At 42.3% G+C, this 17,538-nt stretch overlaps 1 protein-coding gene across 2 annotated transcripts in view; it reads left to right on the top strand.

Annotated features, from left to right (window-relative positions):
• DISC1 (DISC1 scaffold protein) overlaps nucleotides 1-17,279 on the top strand; it is a 348,316-nt gene extending 331,037 nt beyond the window's left edge. The window contains exons 12-14 of one of the 2 annotated variants that reach the window (XM_059052842.2): nucleotides 3,894-4,011; nucleotides 14,872-15,036; nucleotides 16,963-17,279. In XM_059052842.2, the coding sequence (XP_058908825.2) occupies nucleotides 3,894-4,011; nucleotides 14,872-15,011 (258 nt within the window). In that variant the 3' untranslated portion in view covers nucleotides 15,012-15,036; nucleotides 16,963-17,279. Of the gene's footprint in view, nucleotides 1-3,395; nucleotides 3,484-3,893; nucleotides 4,012-14,871; nucleotides 15,037-16,962 lie in introns of those variants that run through there. The other variant, XR_010839017.1, reaches the window with a different exon arrangement.
• The last annotated feature ends 259 nt before the right edge of the window (nucleotides 17,280-17,538 follow it).

Raw genomic sequence — 17,538 nt, 5'->3', positions numbered from 1 at the left:
TTTTGCGTTACTAAAATAATAATAAATTATTATTTAACATATATGATAGACATTTTTCTATATTTATTTAAAATGATTAATAAAAATTATTTAAATTTAAATATATAAATTTTCTTTTTGATAGATTCCAGAAAGGGGAATATTGGATCATAGAATATAGGGAGTTTAAAGTTTTGCTACGTGGTCTTAAATTGCTTTCCCAAATTCATACAATCACTATCAATTTGTACATAATTTTAAAAGGAAAATAGGCAGGGATTATGTGTTTGGGGGAAGATGTAAAGACATATTTTAAATGGATTTAATTCAGCTTTCATTTCTATTTGTTTTAGCCTTAAGACAAGGAGTGAATCATTTGATTCCATCGAAGAGTGTTTTACATTCCTTGGTTCCACGTTCTGATTCTATGCTTTTTTGTCTCTTTTAAGTGTATTCTCAGTCATATATATTTTCCCACGCACACTGTATTTTTTTCCTTCGTGTATGACTTGTGGTTTCACTGCTGTCAGTCATTTTTCTCCAGATGTTCTTTTTCTTCATGTCTCATTTAGTTCCTGCGTGACTATGGCGTTACTCATTGCCCATTGTCTTAACTTCCATGTAATTTGTCTAATCCATAATTCTACATCTTTGAGTGATAATGTTACTGCTTTTAGGATCAGTAATATATATATGTATATGTGATTTTTATGTATTTACTGTTTTCTCATCAGCACTGCTATGGTCAATTCTGAACAAACCTTCACGTATGCTTCACATGCCTTCTTGTGTAATTGTGTCCATTTGTCTGCAAAATCGTATGTTGTTGTCACTAGAATTCTTTTGTACATACATTTATTTGTAGCTTATTAGACTTCTTCAATCTTTATGGTAGTTATGGGTAGTTCTAATCAGCACTGTTTTCTTCTGATGTAGTTGACCATTTGGGATATAAACTTTAGGGCATTCTGGAGTTGATACAGTGAATGTTAAATCACATATCTGGGTTAAATGGCTATCCTTGGACTCCAATTATCATATTATATAACTCATGGCCTCTAAGGACTTTTTAAATATCACCACACCTGGGGATTTTGTTGTTTTTGCTGGGCATTAATTGTAGTTTTTGTAGTAACTCTGCAGTTTAATCTGAATATCTATCTTAATTGTTTTTCCTATGCAAAATTCTTTTTAGTATGCCTTCTAAGACTTTCACCATTAGATGGGAAAATATTACTTTTACATTTGGTTACTTTTAAATTCTGAGCTCACTTTTTGCTGCTTATTTATTTATTATATTTTTATTGAGATATAACTGACATAGAACACTGTGTAAGTTAAGGTGTACATCGTGTTGATTTGATACATTTATATATTGCAATTGATGCCCACTGTAGCTTTAGCTAACACCTCTGTCACGACACCTACTTATCGTTTCTTTTTTGTGGTGAGAACATTAGGTTTGACATAAATACACTACCATGTGGAAAATAGATAGCTAGTAGGAATCTGCTGTATATCACGGGAAGCTCACTCAGCTCGGTGCTCTGTGATGACCTAGTTGGGTGGGATGGCTGGGGGAAGGAGGTCCGAGAGGGAGGGGATGTGTGTATGTGTATTGGCGATTCACTTCACCGTGTGGCAGAAACTAACACAACACTGTAAAGCAATTATACTCCAATAAAAAAAAAAAAACTAGTCTCTTTGGATTTTTTAAGTATGTAATTCAGTATTATTGACTCTAATCACTATGCTGTGCATTAGATCTCCAGAATTTATTCATCTTCTAACTGCAAGTTCATGCTCTTAACATCCTTTCTCCAACTCCCCTACCCCCAGGCCCTGGTGGCCACCACTCTACTCTCTGTTTCTACAAGTTCAGTTTTTTTTAGATTCCACATATAAGTGACATCATACAATGTTTGTCTTTCTCTGTCTGGCTTACCTCACCAAGCATAGTGCTGCTTTTTTTCCTTTGCCTTTATTCTAAGATTCTCTCTTTTCTTTCCTTATTTTCTTGACATTGTTTATTCTTTTCTTTTAAAAATCCATGGCCCTCTGGATGCCAGGCATTACCCTGAGGCCCTGCCCACAGGGAGTTTACAATCACTTGTGAGAAACTAACGCATGTCAGAATCTGCGCTACAGGTGGAAGCACTGTTTGGGACCTTGAAGGAACCGCTGGGGTTCAGACACGGATGGAGGAGGGGGCACAGGCAGGAAGACTCATGTGACGGAAGGCAGTGGGGTCAGTTCCAGGTGGCACAGGTTTGGTGGTACATAAGAGAGTAGAGGGCACCAAATGAAGTGTGGGCCTAGCGCCAGGTTGTGGGAGGGCAGGGTTCCAGCTCTGCTCTGCGGTGGCTTTTCTAAATTGAAATATAGTTAATTTACAATGTTGTGTTAGTTTCAGGTGTACAGCAAAGTGATTCAGATATATATATATATATATATATATATATATATATATTCCTTTTCAGATTATTTTCCATTATAGGTTATTATAAGACATTGAATATAGTTGCCTGTGCTATACAGTAGGTCCTTGTTGTGTATCTATTTTATACATAGTAGTGTGTATATGTTAATCCCACACTCCTAATTTATCTCCCCCTCCCTTTCCCCTTTGGTAACCATAAGTTTGTTTTCTATGTCTGTGAGTCTGTTTCTGTTTTGTAAATAAGTTCATTTGTGTCATTTTTTTAGATTCCACATGTAAGTGATATCATATGATATTTGTCTTTCTCTATCTGACTTACTTCACTTAGTGTGATCATCTCTACGTCCATCCATGTTGCTGCAGACGGCATTATTTCATTTCTTCTTATGGCTGAGTAATAGTCCATTGTATATATGTGCCACATCTTCTTTATCCATTCCTCTGTCGATGGACATTTAGGTTGCTTCCATGTCTTGGCTATTGTAAATAGTGCTGCTATGAACACTGGGGTGCGTGTTTCTTTTCGAACTAGAGTTCTCTGGATATATGTCCAGGAGTGGGATTGCTGGATCATACAGTAACTCTATTTTTAGTTTTGAAAGGAACCTCTATACTGTTCTCCATGTGGTGGTTTTGTACAGGAACGTGACATAAAGAGGGCTCTCTGCTGGTTCATGAGTGGAATACAAGTATGAAGGGGAAACATTTGAAAAGGAGGGACTTGGCGATTCATTCATGGAACAAATGAATGCCATGTACCTACCATGTGTCTGACATTGTGCCAGGAGCTCTGGACCCAGCAGCAAGCAAGACGTGATTGTCCGGGCTCTTACGGGGCTTAACATTCATTGTCCCTGCTTTTATGGGGCTTGCGCTGTGGTGAGGGAGAGGGAAAATCAATACCTATGCTGGCAGTAGCAGCAGCTGTACATATAATACACACCTCGTGGCATTTAAAGTCTCCTTAATATTCTAGCTTTCAGGCACTGTGACCAGCATGTGAACAACGTTCTGTGCCCTATTCGATTCCTGTACCCCTAGAGGAACATCTCTTTGTTCTCCAGGTCAGCTCAGTTACTCTTGTGACTTGCCCAGTCCCTCTTTGGTTAGCATTCCTATTTTACCGTGAGTTTGCCCATGGATGCAGCTTGAAGACCCAGGCTTCCCCTTTGATAAATCCACTTTAGGGGTTGATGTACTGGAAATGGGTCTTTGAAATGACCAGATGAGGGAGGTCAACTGTGGGGCTACATAGACACAGCTTATCATTCGGTAATAACCTGAAATTGTCATTCTCAAGAATGACCTCCAGGGAAGACAGAGGTTCTGGCATGATTCTAATGGGGTGCAGGAGCTGGTGGAGCTCTGTAGGGGAGTCTTCCCTTTGTGGACCATTGGATAAATCACAGATGTGTTCACAGCCCTGAAAAAAGTCTATAGTTTATGAGTGATCTTTTTCTTCTTCTCTGGCCAGGAATCTTACGTCCTTTCGGCAGAACTTGGAGAAAAATGTGAAGCCATTGGCAAGAAATTACTATACTTAGAAGATCAACTTCGCACTGCGATCCATAGTCACGATGAAGATCTCATTCATATCCTTTTTTTCCTGCAGATTAAGCACCTGTTAGGTTATTTTGTAAAAAGAAAGTTAAAAAATTATACCGTTTCCCCATGCCTCAGCACATGGAAACAAGTAGATACTCCTGGTCTTTAGAGTTCAACGTACCTCAGATCCCTGAGATTATTCAGTATGTGATGTTTCTCTCTAGTTTTTTGGTAAGTCAGCATTTTTGATTATTAAACCTGACTGCTAAAAATTAGCAGTGAAGTTCAGACATGCACGCAATGAGGCCAAAGAAAAATGTCGTTTCAGGGGCTGCGAAGCTGGGTTTGTGGGGTCAGATGGTTGTGGCTCTGACTGCCTCCATCTTCCGGGGGCGTTCTGAATACTGAGAAACCCCAATCCATCTTTGGTTTACTTTTCCATACAATTCTGCCATGTGATGGGCAGGAGAGTGTCACAACAACAGGCCTTTGTATCACTCCTTTGTACAAGATTCAGGGCATTTCCTGTCACATCTGCAAGTAACCTTTATCAAAACCAGTTGTCGGTGAGCAAGATAGTACAAGAATCTACTGGCTTAGGTGTGCATCGTGGTGAAGCACTGAATCACATGGAGATGTGTGCGCGCGTTCGGTCGGTCCCTGGTGAGTTCTTTCGAGGGCAGATGGGTGGGGGCGAGACGGATAAAGGCATGTACAGCCCCATATTCTGTAGTGTTTTGGTTACTTAATCATAAGCTGACACTTCTCTAGATGAAAGTACTTCTCTATTCATTCATCCTTTCTGTTCAGTAGTGTGACTTTTATCAGATGTATTTGTGAGAAATGTAGCTATTTTGGGCTTCGCTTCTCATTGCTGTCTTAGTTTTCAGAATCCTAGTTCTTACCATGCTTTATCGGGAGTCTGTGTGTGTGTGTGTGTGTGTGTGTGTGTGTGTGTGTGTGTGTGTGAATGTATGTGTATGTTTAAGGAGCTTTGAATGGTCAAGGATTAATCTTAATCACAAGTATTCAGATCCACAGTTTAATGACAGATTCAATGTTGCGTTTCCTTCCTCCTTACAAACTTACATCTTTTGCCTTGCTTGTTAAACTTAGCAGGAGATGTTTTCAACTTAATCAGTGATTATTTTCACATGGCTCAAGGTGGATTTTTAAAAGCAGACATTCTGTTTTTCATAACTGCCTGCCCCTTACAAACTAGTGTTTAAGCTCTTATTAAAAAGTTGGCCAAAGAAACAGTTGAAGCATTTTTGTTCTGCACTTTTGTTTATTCCACGTTCATGGATCATGCAGAATTGAGCGGTTGTAAGGTGGCATGGCCTCCGGCAGATGGGCAAGTAACCGGCTGTGAGTACCTGGGAGCAAAGCCCTGCAGAGGGCCAGTGCATACAGAGGGGTTCCTGGCTGCAGTCTAGAAGGTGGGCTTGTTCCTCAGTGGGAAATCCCTCCAGCTTGTGGTGGGCTCAGGTAGCAGTTCTGAGAGCTGCAATCAGAGTCTGTGTTAGTCTCTTGTTTAGAAATTTTCCAGAAGGTTCGTTTGATTCTAGGGAATGAGGTTTTCTCCTGAACAGGTTTGGGTGGTGGGGAAGAGGCTGAGAAGAGACAGAGCTGTGCATAAATAAGATGCTTTTAGCACAGGGAGATGAGCTTGGTGCTTTGTGACTACCTAGAGGGGTGGAATAGGGAGGGTGGGAGGGAGACGCAAGAGGGAGGAGATATGGGAACATATGTATATGTATAACTGATTCACTTTGTTGTAAAGGGGAAACTAACACACTATTGTAAAGCAGTTATACTCCAATAAAGATGTTTTAAAAAAATGCTTTTAGTTTTCCCACAGCCAATCCAAGCCAGATGCAGGAGTGGTGGGAATCACAGAGAGTGGATAAAGCCTCTTGAAGCATCTGTAAAGTCAGATAATAACATGTACCTCTCAGGTTTTCCTTTGGGCTAAATGAGGTTATATGCAGAAAATATGTTTCATATAGTTCTTATACATGGTAAAGTGCTTGGTTTTAGGTAGAAAACCATTCTCAGTGTCTGTGTCACAAGCTCAAACATCCCGTTTATGGATGAGGTTTCAAGGTAAGTTGATTCAATCATTTTGTAATAAACCCTTGAAAGAATTGATTGGTAACTACACAGTGACTTATATGAAAAGTCACTTAATTCTAATAAAACTGCCATAGACAGATAGGGATTATTCTTCCTACTTGATAGTGGAGAAAACTGAGGCTTAGAAATTTTGTGGCTGGTCCAAGGTCATTTCTGATGAGAAGCAGAAGCATCCAGCCACCAGCCGCATATGGTCCTTCGCGGCCAATCAGGGGGCAGCTATGCCTGTAAGTAGCTGGACAGGCCTGCTCTGTGGAATGTACCGTTACTATAAAAATATTAAGCTATAATAAAAGTTGTTTAGTGAAGTTATGTTTATTGAGAATTTTGCTGATCCTTGCTGAGATAAGTGAGGACATAGAGGGGACATGTCAAACCAGGATTGGGAAGCACTGGTTTAGGTACTGAAATCACTCCCTCCGCCAAAAAAATCTCTACACCACACTATGGATTTCGACCCAGACTTTCCTCTGAAACTGTGGCTTCGTTTGGTGTCACTGATTGACAGTAAATACACAGAAGGTATCTTTGAATTCTAACAAAGCAGCACTTAGTTTCAAGTGGAACTCGGTGCCCTAAGATAGAAAGACGTATTTACAAGGCTCTGCAGAGGCTTCTGACACAAACCAAAGCCCTTGTTTCAAATGAGAACTTATCTAGAGATTCCAAGAGGCTGCTGAAATCCTCTGGCCAAGCTCCGACTGGTTTGTGTTTCCATTCTTGGTCAAAGAGACAAAGCTGAGTGCAGTTGAAAGAAACAGCTTGCTGTCAGCAACAGGAAAGAATTTCCCAGCAAGTGTAATATTTTTGTTTGATTCCATTAAGCGCTCTGCCAGAGCCTCCTTTGCAAAAGCTGCGGAGTGAACGTGATTCATGTGTGTCCACATCAGTGTCCGTGTCCAGAAGATTCAAGCCTCGGACCCTCCAGATGTTCATTCGCCGTGCGGAAGGCACGGAGCTTGGCAGAAACGGTCTCGTGTGAGAAGGCCCTGGTGGTGCGGCGTCAGCAGAGGTGGGCCAGTCACCAGCAGTGGGGTTGAGTTTCCCAACAGATCCTCTGGGTATCCTGACTTAACGTCAAGGCCTTGGGCAACTGGCTGGGAGTCTCTCGCTTTTATGAAGAAGACACTGGATTGACAGATTGGAGGAGGGGGAGAAGACAGGCCGTGTCTGTTCATCACCCTGACGGGCTCACTAAATTACGTGTAGCCAAATAACACCTCCAGCCCGCCAGTCACCCGGGGGCGAGCATCTGAGAAGAGTCTGCACCATTTATTGGAAGAGCTGGCGTCGCAGAGGTGACTCACGCCTGGCGTCTGAGGCGCGGATGGGAGGTGTGACTTCACTGCCACTCAAGCCCGGATTTTCAGGGACGTTAGTCTGACTCTCTAGTATAATTTCACAGTCATTTGGGATCCTAATTAGCAGTTGTGTGTTGAAAAACATTTTGAGTGTATGGAACGGCTCCTCCCTGTTTATAATGCTTTTAACTGAAAACCATCGAGGTTAAGTGGATTTTTTTTTTAGCAGGGAGTTTTTCCTTTCTCTTTCAACTTCTACAACATCCTTTCAAAAGGAAAGAAGGACACCTAGGGTCGGGACACTGAACATCTTTCGGAGCCCCCAGGGCAGCTCTGCTCACCTCTGATTCATAGATAAGACAGGGACAGACTTATTCTGTTTGTGGTTCTATTTGCATTCATGTCCAGGAAACTCTCCTGGAATTCCGTCCGTTCTTTCTGTTTATTTGGAACACGTGGTGCCTAATCGATTAGTTTTGGTGGTACTTGATGGCGTGCAAATACTCTAACTACATCCAGGCACTTGCACAAACACCACCTCCCCTTAGGAGCGAGCCCTCGCTTGGTTCAGCTTTCAAATGTGCAGCTGTAACAGACAAAGGGAATGGGAGTTTGAGGACCTTGCTCTGCCTCCTTGGAAAGGCTTTCTGCTTCTAGGGCTAAAGACCTGGAAGAGGGATGCTGACCATCATGGGCTCCACAGTTTCACAGATGAGAAAACTGAGACCCTAAGGGGCTGCTGTTGGCACACTGGGTACACTGGGCTGATATGCCTGATACGCCGGTGCTCTTCCCTTTGGCTCCCACCAAAGGGAGTGGGTGAGAAGAGGAGGACTTGGAGCCTCAAGGACTTGGAGCCTCACAGTGGGGGAGAGGCGGGAGCCTAGGAGAGGGTGTGGGCACCAGGCTTGTGCTGCTGGCTTAGCCCTAGGTGGGCACCACAGGGAGGGCCCCTGTGCAAACATCACATCCACTGAAGCAGGTCGCGTGTAGGCGGGGCTTTCCTCTTTGCCCTTCAACTACTGTGTCCCTCACCTTTGGCTTTGGGAGGGAAAGAAAATTCCCAGGACTGTGGCCGTAGGAACTGCTGCTATGAAGAAATAATTGAGCACATGAGTAGCTGTTTCAAAGGACATACTGTTGTCTCTTTTGGAAGCAAATTAGTTCAGGGCAGATGAACTGAAGACCTACTTTTTTTTTTTTTTTTTGTGATATGCGGGCCTCTCACTGCTGTGGCCTCTACCGTTGCGAAGCACAGGCTCCAGACGCGCAGGCTCAGCGGCCATGGCTCACGGGCCCACCCGTTCCGCGTCATGTGGGATCTTCCCAGACCGGGGCACGAACCCATGTCCCCTGCATCGGCAGGCGGATTCTCAACCACTGCGCCACCAGGGAAGCCCTGAAGACCTACTTTTGACCCAGCTACTAAAATGATAGCTTGGCATCTCACCTGGCAGTAAAACACTCAATTTTGTTTTTATATATAAACAAAAGACCCCTTTGAGAGAATTTGAGGATCTTTGCACATGGCTGCCCTAAAAGACAGTATTGTCTAACCACTGCAAGACATCTGTGAAACATGCCTTGCTGTCTTATTCCTTGCTCATTGCAAACACGGTCTGCACCATTTTACTATCAAGAGTGTGATCTTATTTGCAAAGCAGAAATAGAGACAGAGACGTAGAGGACAAACGTATGGCTACCAAGGTGGGAAAGGAACGAGGGGTAGGATGGACTGGGAGATTGGGATTGACATACATACACCACTGATACTATGTATCAAATAGATAACTAATAAGAACCTACTGTATAGCACAGGGAACTCAATGCTCTGTGGTGACCTAAATGGGAAGGAAACCCAAAAAAAGAGGGGATATATGTATGGCTGATTCACTTTGCTGTACAGCAGAAATTAACAACATTGTAAAGCAACTATACTCCAATAAAAATTAATTTTTAAAAAAAGAGAGGGGGAAAAATAAAGAAGTAATGCTCTTGCCTAATACAGGTGTAGTCTATCCCAAGGTGGTCTTGGGTTCAAAGGTGTTTTTAAAGATGTTGGCATGTCAGTCCTTGTGCCACTGTTGTAATTAATGTGCACATTTTCTTAGGTGCCACAAATGTTTGGTGGCATATCTGTTACAGAGGAATGATACACATACTTAGCTAGAGAGATTTCTATGGCACAGGTGTTCAAAGAATCATTTAACTCCTTTGAGACCTATTTTCGCACTTAGATGCAGTGAGCACCTCTCATACACATAAATTCCAGTACTGGAGTCTTGCTTTATTTCCTCAGCACTTTGACAAAAAACAGTGAGCTTATTGGAAGAGCAATCAGAAAATCCAACTCTAGTAGTCTTAAGATTTTGGTTAGTTGTATCCAGTGGGGTAGTTTATCTTTCTATAAATCTGTGAGAAAATGTTGCAAAAATGTTTGTAAAGGTATCTTTTTCAGTATAACCCCCAAGTGCACATCTGCAGCCTGGACCTCTCTGAACCTCAGACTCACGTCTGCTTCTTCCTCAGCACCTCCACTTGGCTGACAAATAGCCTTTTCCAACTTCATGTGTCCAAACTCCAGTTCCTCTTCACTCCCTCGCCCCCAAACCCTGACTCATTCCCAGTCTTCTCCTTCTTGATCAATTGCAAGTCTATTTTTCCAGTTCGCTGCTTAGATAAAAAATCTGGGAGTCATTCTTGCTGCCTTTTCCTTCCTTCACATCTCACCTCCAGTCCGTCACATATGCCATTGGCTCCATCTTCAAAACATCCAGAATCTGACCATCTCTCACCACCTCCACTGCCACCGCCTGGGACCAAGCCATTAACTTTTATGGCCTGAATTATTGCAAAATCCTCCTCTTATGTCCAGACTTCTGCCCTTGCATCCTTTAATCTACTAACGATTAAAGCAGACAGGGAGATCACGTCTCTCCCCGGCTCCAAACCCTGCCGTGGCTCCATCTCACTATCTATCCGCATGCCCTTGTGTGTTTATTTTCTTCTCACTCAGTGGCACATAAGCCCCATGATGGCAGTGACTTTGTTCACTCCTCTACTTCCCGTGTCTAGAATATTTCTTAGCACACAGTAGGAGCTGTGAAATGTTTGAGTATTTGATCGAATGAAGGAAGGAGTGAGGATATCTATCTACATGATAGATAGAGATCTCTCTGCTAGATGGGAAAATGTTTCTAGGGTTTTTTCTTTTTTTTTTAAAAGCTTTTTAAAATTGCTGAATCAGAATAATAGATTAAATTAAGCCTATCCTAATATTTAAGAGTTGTGATAAAAGGATACTTCTCTTAAGATATTTCTAAATTATTTTCACTAAATGCTTAATCTGCTTTTTTATTTTTTAAATTTTAATTAATTTATCTTTTTATGAAGTATAGTTTATTTACAATGTGTTAGTTGCAGGTGTAAAGCAAAGTGATTCATATATATAGTCAGATATATATTCATATATATATTCATATGTATATATATTCATATATATATATATATATTCTTTTTCAGATTCTTTTCCCATATAGGTTATTACAAGATATTGAGTATAGTTCCCTGTGCTATACAGTAGGTCCTTGTTTTTTATCTATTTTATATGTAGTAGTGTGTATATGTTAATCCCAAACTCCTAAATTATCACTCTCCCCCTCCCTGCCTCCACTATCTCCTGTGATAACCATAAGGTTGTTTTCTATGTCTGAGAGTCTGTTTACGGTTTGTAAATAAGTTCATCTGTATCATTTTTTTTTAGATTCACCGTGTAAGTGATATCATATGATATTTGTGTTTCTCTGACTTACTTCACTTAGTATGATAATCTCTAGGTCCATCCACATTGCTGCAAATGGCATTACTTCGTTCTTTTTTGTGGCTGAGTAATATTCCATTGTATACGTGTACCACATCTTCTTTATCCATTCATTCCTCTGTGGATGGACGTTTAGGTTGCTTCCATGTCTTGGCTATTGTAAATAGTGCTGCAATGAACATTGGGGTGCATGTATCTTTTTGAACAAACACATTGATTGAACTATGAAAGGATGCATGTCCATTGTGAATATTACAGAAGTATGAAAAAAAAAAGGCTCCATCTCCCTCCCAGTACCAATGTCTAGGAGAAGTCCACCCCTGTGTCCTCCTAAGGTGTTTTTCTAGCTAGAAATGGCTTATCTCTATTGTCCTTTTTTTTCTTTTTTTGCAAAATTAGGATCATTCCATACACATTGTTCTACAACTTGCTTTTCCCCCCCTCACTCCACATTTTATCCTGGACTCTCTTTCATATAAGCACATTCAAAATGTTTTGGAACTCACATGTAGTATGGAATCATACAAGCAGGTTGGTTAGCGGGAAGTATTTTGTAAATAAAACATGATTTTAATCATTTTGATGATTATTACCCCATAGGTTCTAAAGGAGTTTTCCAGGGTTTCTGAGGTCTGGCCCTACTTAGACAGGACAGCCTCTGCTATTTTAGTAAGTAAACCTTAAATCTCATCTCACAAAAGGCACTATACTCTCACAGGAAGAAATATTTCTTTTAACCCTAGCCCTGTGAAGACGGTATGGGAATGTGCACTTTACGAGTGAGACAATGAAAGCATCTTGTGGTCTGCCAGGTTCCAGAGCTGGTGATCACATGCTCACATCTCCCCTCTGCTTCTCACTCCTTCCTGTGTCCCTGGAGATTGTTGTCTGAGGGGCTGATGTGTTATATAACATAGTCTTTTTCTTTTGTGGCTTCTCTCTCACTCTCTCTTTTTTTTTTTTAACACCTTTATTGGAGTGTAATTGCTTTACAATGGTGTGTTAGTTTCTGCTTTACAACAGAGTGAATCAGTTATACATATACATATGTTCCCATATCTCTTCCCTCTTGTGTCTCCCTCCCTCCCACCCTCCCTATCCCACCTCTCTAGGTGGTCACAAACCACCGAGCTGATCTCCCTGTGCTATGCGGCTAGCTATGGCACTAGCTATCCACCCTACGTTTGGTAGTGTATATATGTCCATGCCACTCTCTCACTTTGTCCCAGCTTACCCTTCCCCCTCCCCATATCCTCAAGTCCATGCTCTAGTAGGTCTGCTATCATCTCACACCGGTCAGAATGGCCATCATCAAAAAATCTAGAAACAATAAATGCTGGAGGGGGTGTGGAGAAAAGGGAACCCTCTTGCACTGTTGGTGGGAATGTAAATTGATACAGCCACTACAGAGAACAGTATGGAGGTTCCTTAAAAAACTACAAATAGAACTACCAGCAATCCCACTACTGGGCATGTACCCTGAGAAAACCATAATTCAAAAAGAGTCATGTGCCAAAATGTTCACTGCAGCTCTATTTACAATAGCCCGGACATGGAAGCAACCTAAGTGTCCATCGACAGATGAATGGATAAAGAAGATGTGGCACATATATACAATGGAATATTACTCAGCCATAAAAAGAAATGAAATTGAGTTATTTGTAGTGAGGTGGATGGACCTGGAGTCTGTCATACAGAGTGAAGTCAGTCAGAAGGAGAAAAACAAATTCCATATGCTAACACATATATATGGAATCTAAGAAAAAAGAAAAGTCTCACTCTCTTTTTAAAAACCTTTTCAGTGTGTTCTGCCAGTGCTAGAAATTTTACGAGTTCTTTAAGAAGCAGTTCAGTTTCTCTCTCTAAAGACCTCGGTCGTCATTCAGCATATTACAAAGCGGGGCCTGTAGTCCCAGGCTGCATATCAAAGGTAATGAAGTCTCCGGAGTTTGTCAAGATTCATAAACTGCTTAAGCTCTACGCTTATTCTTTATAAATGTAGCGTAACTTTGTGATTAATTTGCAGCTTGGTGTTCTGTCTGGGACCACTTATGCTCTTGCTTGTATAAAGTCATATGTGTTTTCACTAAGGATTAGCAGAGCTGTTCAGAGAAATGCAGGCAAATGAAGTCTTTTAAAAAAGAAAAAAGAATAAACAAGTATTGGGTACTTTCTTCTCTTGCCCCACCTCTTGCCCATCTCCTCAACCCCATCCTCATTCCCCTCAGGTTCAAGTGCAAGGAGTGAATCATCATAGTAGGTGTATGTAAATTACATAAATGATGAAGTCTGGTGAGGATTCAAGAGGGTGAAAAGCTGCCAGAGGCTTGTCAAGGTGGCTCAGCATTTTTGCTTAGGTGACATTCATTTGCATAATTCCCAGGATCCTTTGGAGTTCCTTATTTAAAAAAGAAAAAAGAAAGCTTTCCATAGTCATAACCTAAAGGTATCTCTTTCTCTTGACATTGCATTGACATTTTACTTAAATAAAACGACATTGTAGTAGGTGTGGACAGTCTGTGAGTGGTAAGATTTCTGCAAACTACTTTTCCCAAAGCTTTCTGTTTTCTCCACATCTGATCTAGTAATATTGAAGTGGTCTGACCTCTTCTGATGATTTAACAGCATGTAAGTGGTGTCAACATATTTCTGTGTTTCCTCTTAGTTCCTGTTGGATGAAGTTAAATTAGCTTGCTTATTAAGTTAAAAGAATTCACTCCATCACTCATCCTATATCTTAGGATTGTTCTGACTACAGGTACAAAGGGAAAGAACAGAGGGGCCTGACTCTGGACAGACAGGAAAATCACTGTTGGTTAAATGTTCCCCAGCTTAAACCCCTAGAAGAGAGCTCATCTTTTAAGAGAATGACGGGCATATTATTTATTCCATATAATTATTCACTGAGTTCTCTATGATTGTTATATTTATATGAGAAACAACTTTACAGGTTATGAAACTAAAAACCCAGCCATTTAAAGAAAAGCCAACCAACCAACCCAGAAGAGGCAAGCTCGCTGCACTCCGTCAAATCTCCAAGGCCCCGAATGGCTATTTTACAAGCACCTGGGAGTATAATAACACGTGACAGCAGATTAGAACCTAACGGGGTTTAGAAGTCACTGTTTCATGTGAAAACTGAGGTTCAAAGTGATTTGCACAAGGTGACAAGGCTGGCGGATGACCAGTAGGGACTGTACCTCATCGCTCGGAGTCTGGTTGTATGGTGGCCCCCAATCCTGGAGCTCTGATTTCCAGCCTTCTGCCTTTTCCGCTGTCAGAGCATCTGGATGTGACACTTGCCCTTCCCCAGCCTGGGGCTGAGTAGGATTACAGTCACGCTGACCATATTCCATGGAGCATCCCGGTTTGCCATCTGTCTCGGTCTAAGAGCTGACTCTTCCTTTTCCTTTTGGAAACCTTACTTGAGATAGTGAATGACCTCAGGCCTCGTAGAAATGGCAATTGCTCTTAAAAGAAGCGTAGCACTGGTATTAATATTTAATTCCTACACTTTGGAGGAAGTTGAAACTGCAGTTCCAGGGGAGTGCCCATCTGCTTCCAGCAGGCATGTGGCTCTTACCAGATCCCTGAGAGGCTGCAGAGGGCCGCCTGTCACCTTCGTCTGTGTTCCTTAACAACATGTGCACAGTCTCTCAAGAGGGAGCTCCAGATGGTGAAGGAGACTCTGCAGGCCATGATCCTGCAGCTCCAACCAGCAAAGGAGGCGGGAGAGAGGGAGGCCGCAGCTTCCTGTGGGACAGCTGGTGTCCGGGAAGCACCGGCCTGAGGCGTCACAGGATGGGGGAAGGCGGGTGAGTGACTGCGTCATCACCGTGGGTGCTGCGGGGCCTCTCCCACCTCCTCCGCATAACCAATGTGCCCGAAACAATTACGGAGATGGATGTCGTCCAGCAGAAGAGTGGTCCGCTCTCTCTGGGCTGAGATCAGGGGGTCTGCAGATTGGAATAGGCAGGGGGAGTGAACTGCCGATTTCCTTATAAATGTCAGTCCGAGGCACCTTTACAGTGTCATTAACAGGAGCGTCTTGCACAGGACTTGAACAATCTTTCCATTTCAGCCCCCATTAGACAGAAGTCGGGGTGATTTCTGCTAGAAAGATGTCTCTCTTCCTGTACCATCTCGCTTTCTGATGCAACTAAAATATCTCCTGATTTAAGAACTTAAAAAAAAGAAACCATACATGTCTCTCTTATCATACCCATTACACCTTCCTACAGGCACATGATATAAGGGAGCTAATTAACCCCAGAATCTGGAATTAACAGCTTTTCACCTTAATTTCCCCTGTGATTCTCTATAATCTCGGAAGAATTAAGATGAAAAATTCCAAAAGATGTATTTTTTAAAGAGACAGTCTGTCACGTGTAGCCCTCCGATTGTCCTGTTCTGGCTCTGCCTGCCTCTCCAGGATGTGTCCCTGATGTGTTTCATCAGGACATTCTGAAATTCACCCTCCATGAGAGCAGGAAGGGAGTGAGGGGCATGAATTGGTCAGGGGACGTGTTTAAACGTTTAATCCTCTCCTATTTTCCCTTGAACCTGTTTCACTTAGTGTCAGGCAGGACATGGATATAGAAACCTTCAATGCAGAAGAGTATTCAGTGAGGCAGTGCAGTACTCAGTTCATCAGTGCAGTACTCAGTGAATCAGTGCTGTACTCAGTTCATCAGTGCTGTACTCAGTAAATCAGTGCTGTACTCAGTGAATCAGTACTGTACTTAGTTCATCAGTGCTGTACTCAGTTCATCAGTGCTGTACTCAGTGAATCAGTACTGTACTCAGTTCATCAGTGCTGTACTCAGTGAATCAGTGCTGTACTCAGTTCATCAGTGCTGTACTCAGTGAATCAGTACTGTACTCAGTTCATCAGTGCTGTACTCAGTGAATCAGTGCTGTACTCAGTTCATCAGTACTGTACTCAGTGAATCAGTGCTGTACTCAGTGAGGCAGTGCTGTACTCAGTGAATCAGTGCTGTACTCAGCAACGTGGGGCACTGCAGGCCCCTCCCTGCTGAGGCAGCTGTAAAACAGGCTGAGCTCGCCAGGCCGTGCTCCTCAAGGTGCACTGAGGAAGGCAGCCTTGAGAGATGCGCCACAGCCGCACGGCTCTCCTTTGGCGTGAGTCCATTTGGGAAGTGTGCCATGCCATCACCCGCTTGGAGACCCCAGCGCAATGAGCATATCAGCCTGTGATCATGCTTGGAATGAGGAAACCCTCTTGTTTTTGTCCAACCCCGAATTCCCCACATTTAATGGATCATAGGGTTTTTAAAATTTAAATTCTATTAATATTCCATCACTCTAGTGCTGTGCAGCACCGCATTCTCCAGGAGCGTCGTGGTCCAAACACTGATTTACATCGCTTATGTATGCGTTAGAGATGAAACTCAAAACTTTTGCAGTGTTGAGTTAATAATGACTTGCCGTGGGCTTCCCCGGTGACGCAGTGGTTGAGAGTCCGCCTGCCGATGCAGGGAACGCGGGTTCGTGCCCTGGTCCGGAAAGATACCACATGTTGCGGAGCAGCTGGGCCCATGAGCCATGGCCGCTGCGCCTGCACGTCTGGAGCCTGTGCTCCGCAACGGGAGAGGCCACAGCAGTGAGAGGCCTGCGTACTGCAAAAAAGGAAAAAAAAAAAAAAAAAAAGACTTGCTGCAGTTTGTAAGTGTAATTGACTAACTGGTCTTTTTGTGCTTTTGTCTCGTTGATGTTCACAGGAGTAGTGATGCTCCTGCCTTCATCAGGATCCATGGACACTAGACAATCTTTGTCATTTCCTGAAGTCATGCTGCCATTTCCGGAAAGCAGCTGGTGCTTTGCTCAGCCTTCCATGCTGTGCTGTGCTTCCATCAGGAGATGGCCCTGCTTAAGCCAGCAAGTGGCCACAGTCCAGAGAACAAAGCAAAAGCACAACATGGTGAATTTTCTGATTGTATTTCCTACAGTTTTCTGTTGAGCATTTAAAAATATATACTATACATATTTTAATAGTAAGTATAATTAGTTTCTTCCAGGAATGCTTGATTTTGCAATGATGGAGCAAATTCCTGAATTATTTATCATGTCTAAAAAATAATTATGTACTAGTCATATGGCACATGGAATTCTTGAATCCTTGAATTAATTCCAGTGAAGCAAAACTTGGAAAGAGTCAGGATTGTCTCTAATGAATCCCTACTTTGAGAAGTGTCATTTTAAAAAGCCCCACAAGGCATTTTAACAGTCACTAACCCAAATGTTTTGTATTACTCAGACACCATCATGAATAATTCTGTGAGGTTATGATGTATTTG

The sequence above is a fragment of the Kogia breviceps genome, chromosome 2 (genome assembly GCF_026419965.1).
Source record: "Kogia breviceps isolate mKogBre1 chromosome 2, mKogBre1 haplotype 1, whole genome shotgun sequence".
Taxonomy (NCBI): Eukaryota; Metazoa; Chordata; class Mammalia; order Artiodactyla; family Physeteridae; genus Kogia; species Kogia breviceps.
This window is presented reverse-complemented; position numbering and strand designations above follow the sequence as displayed.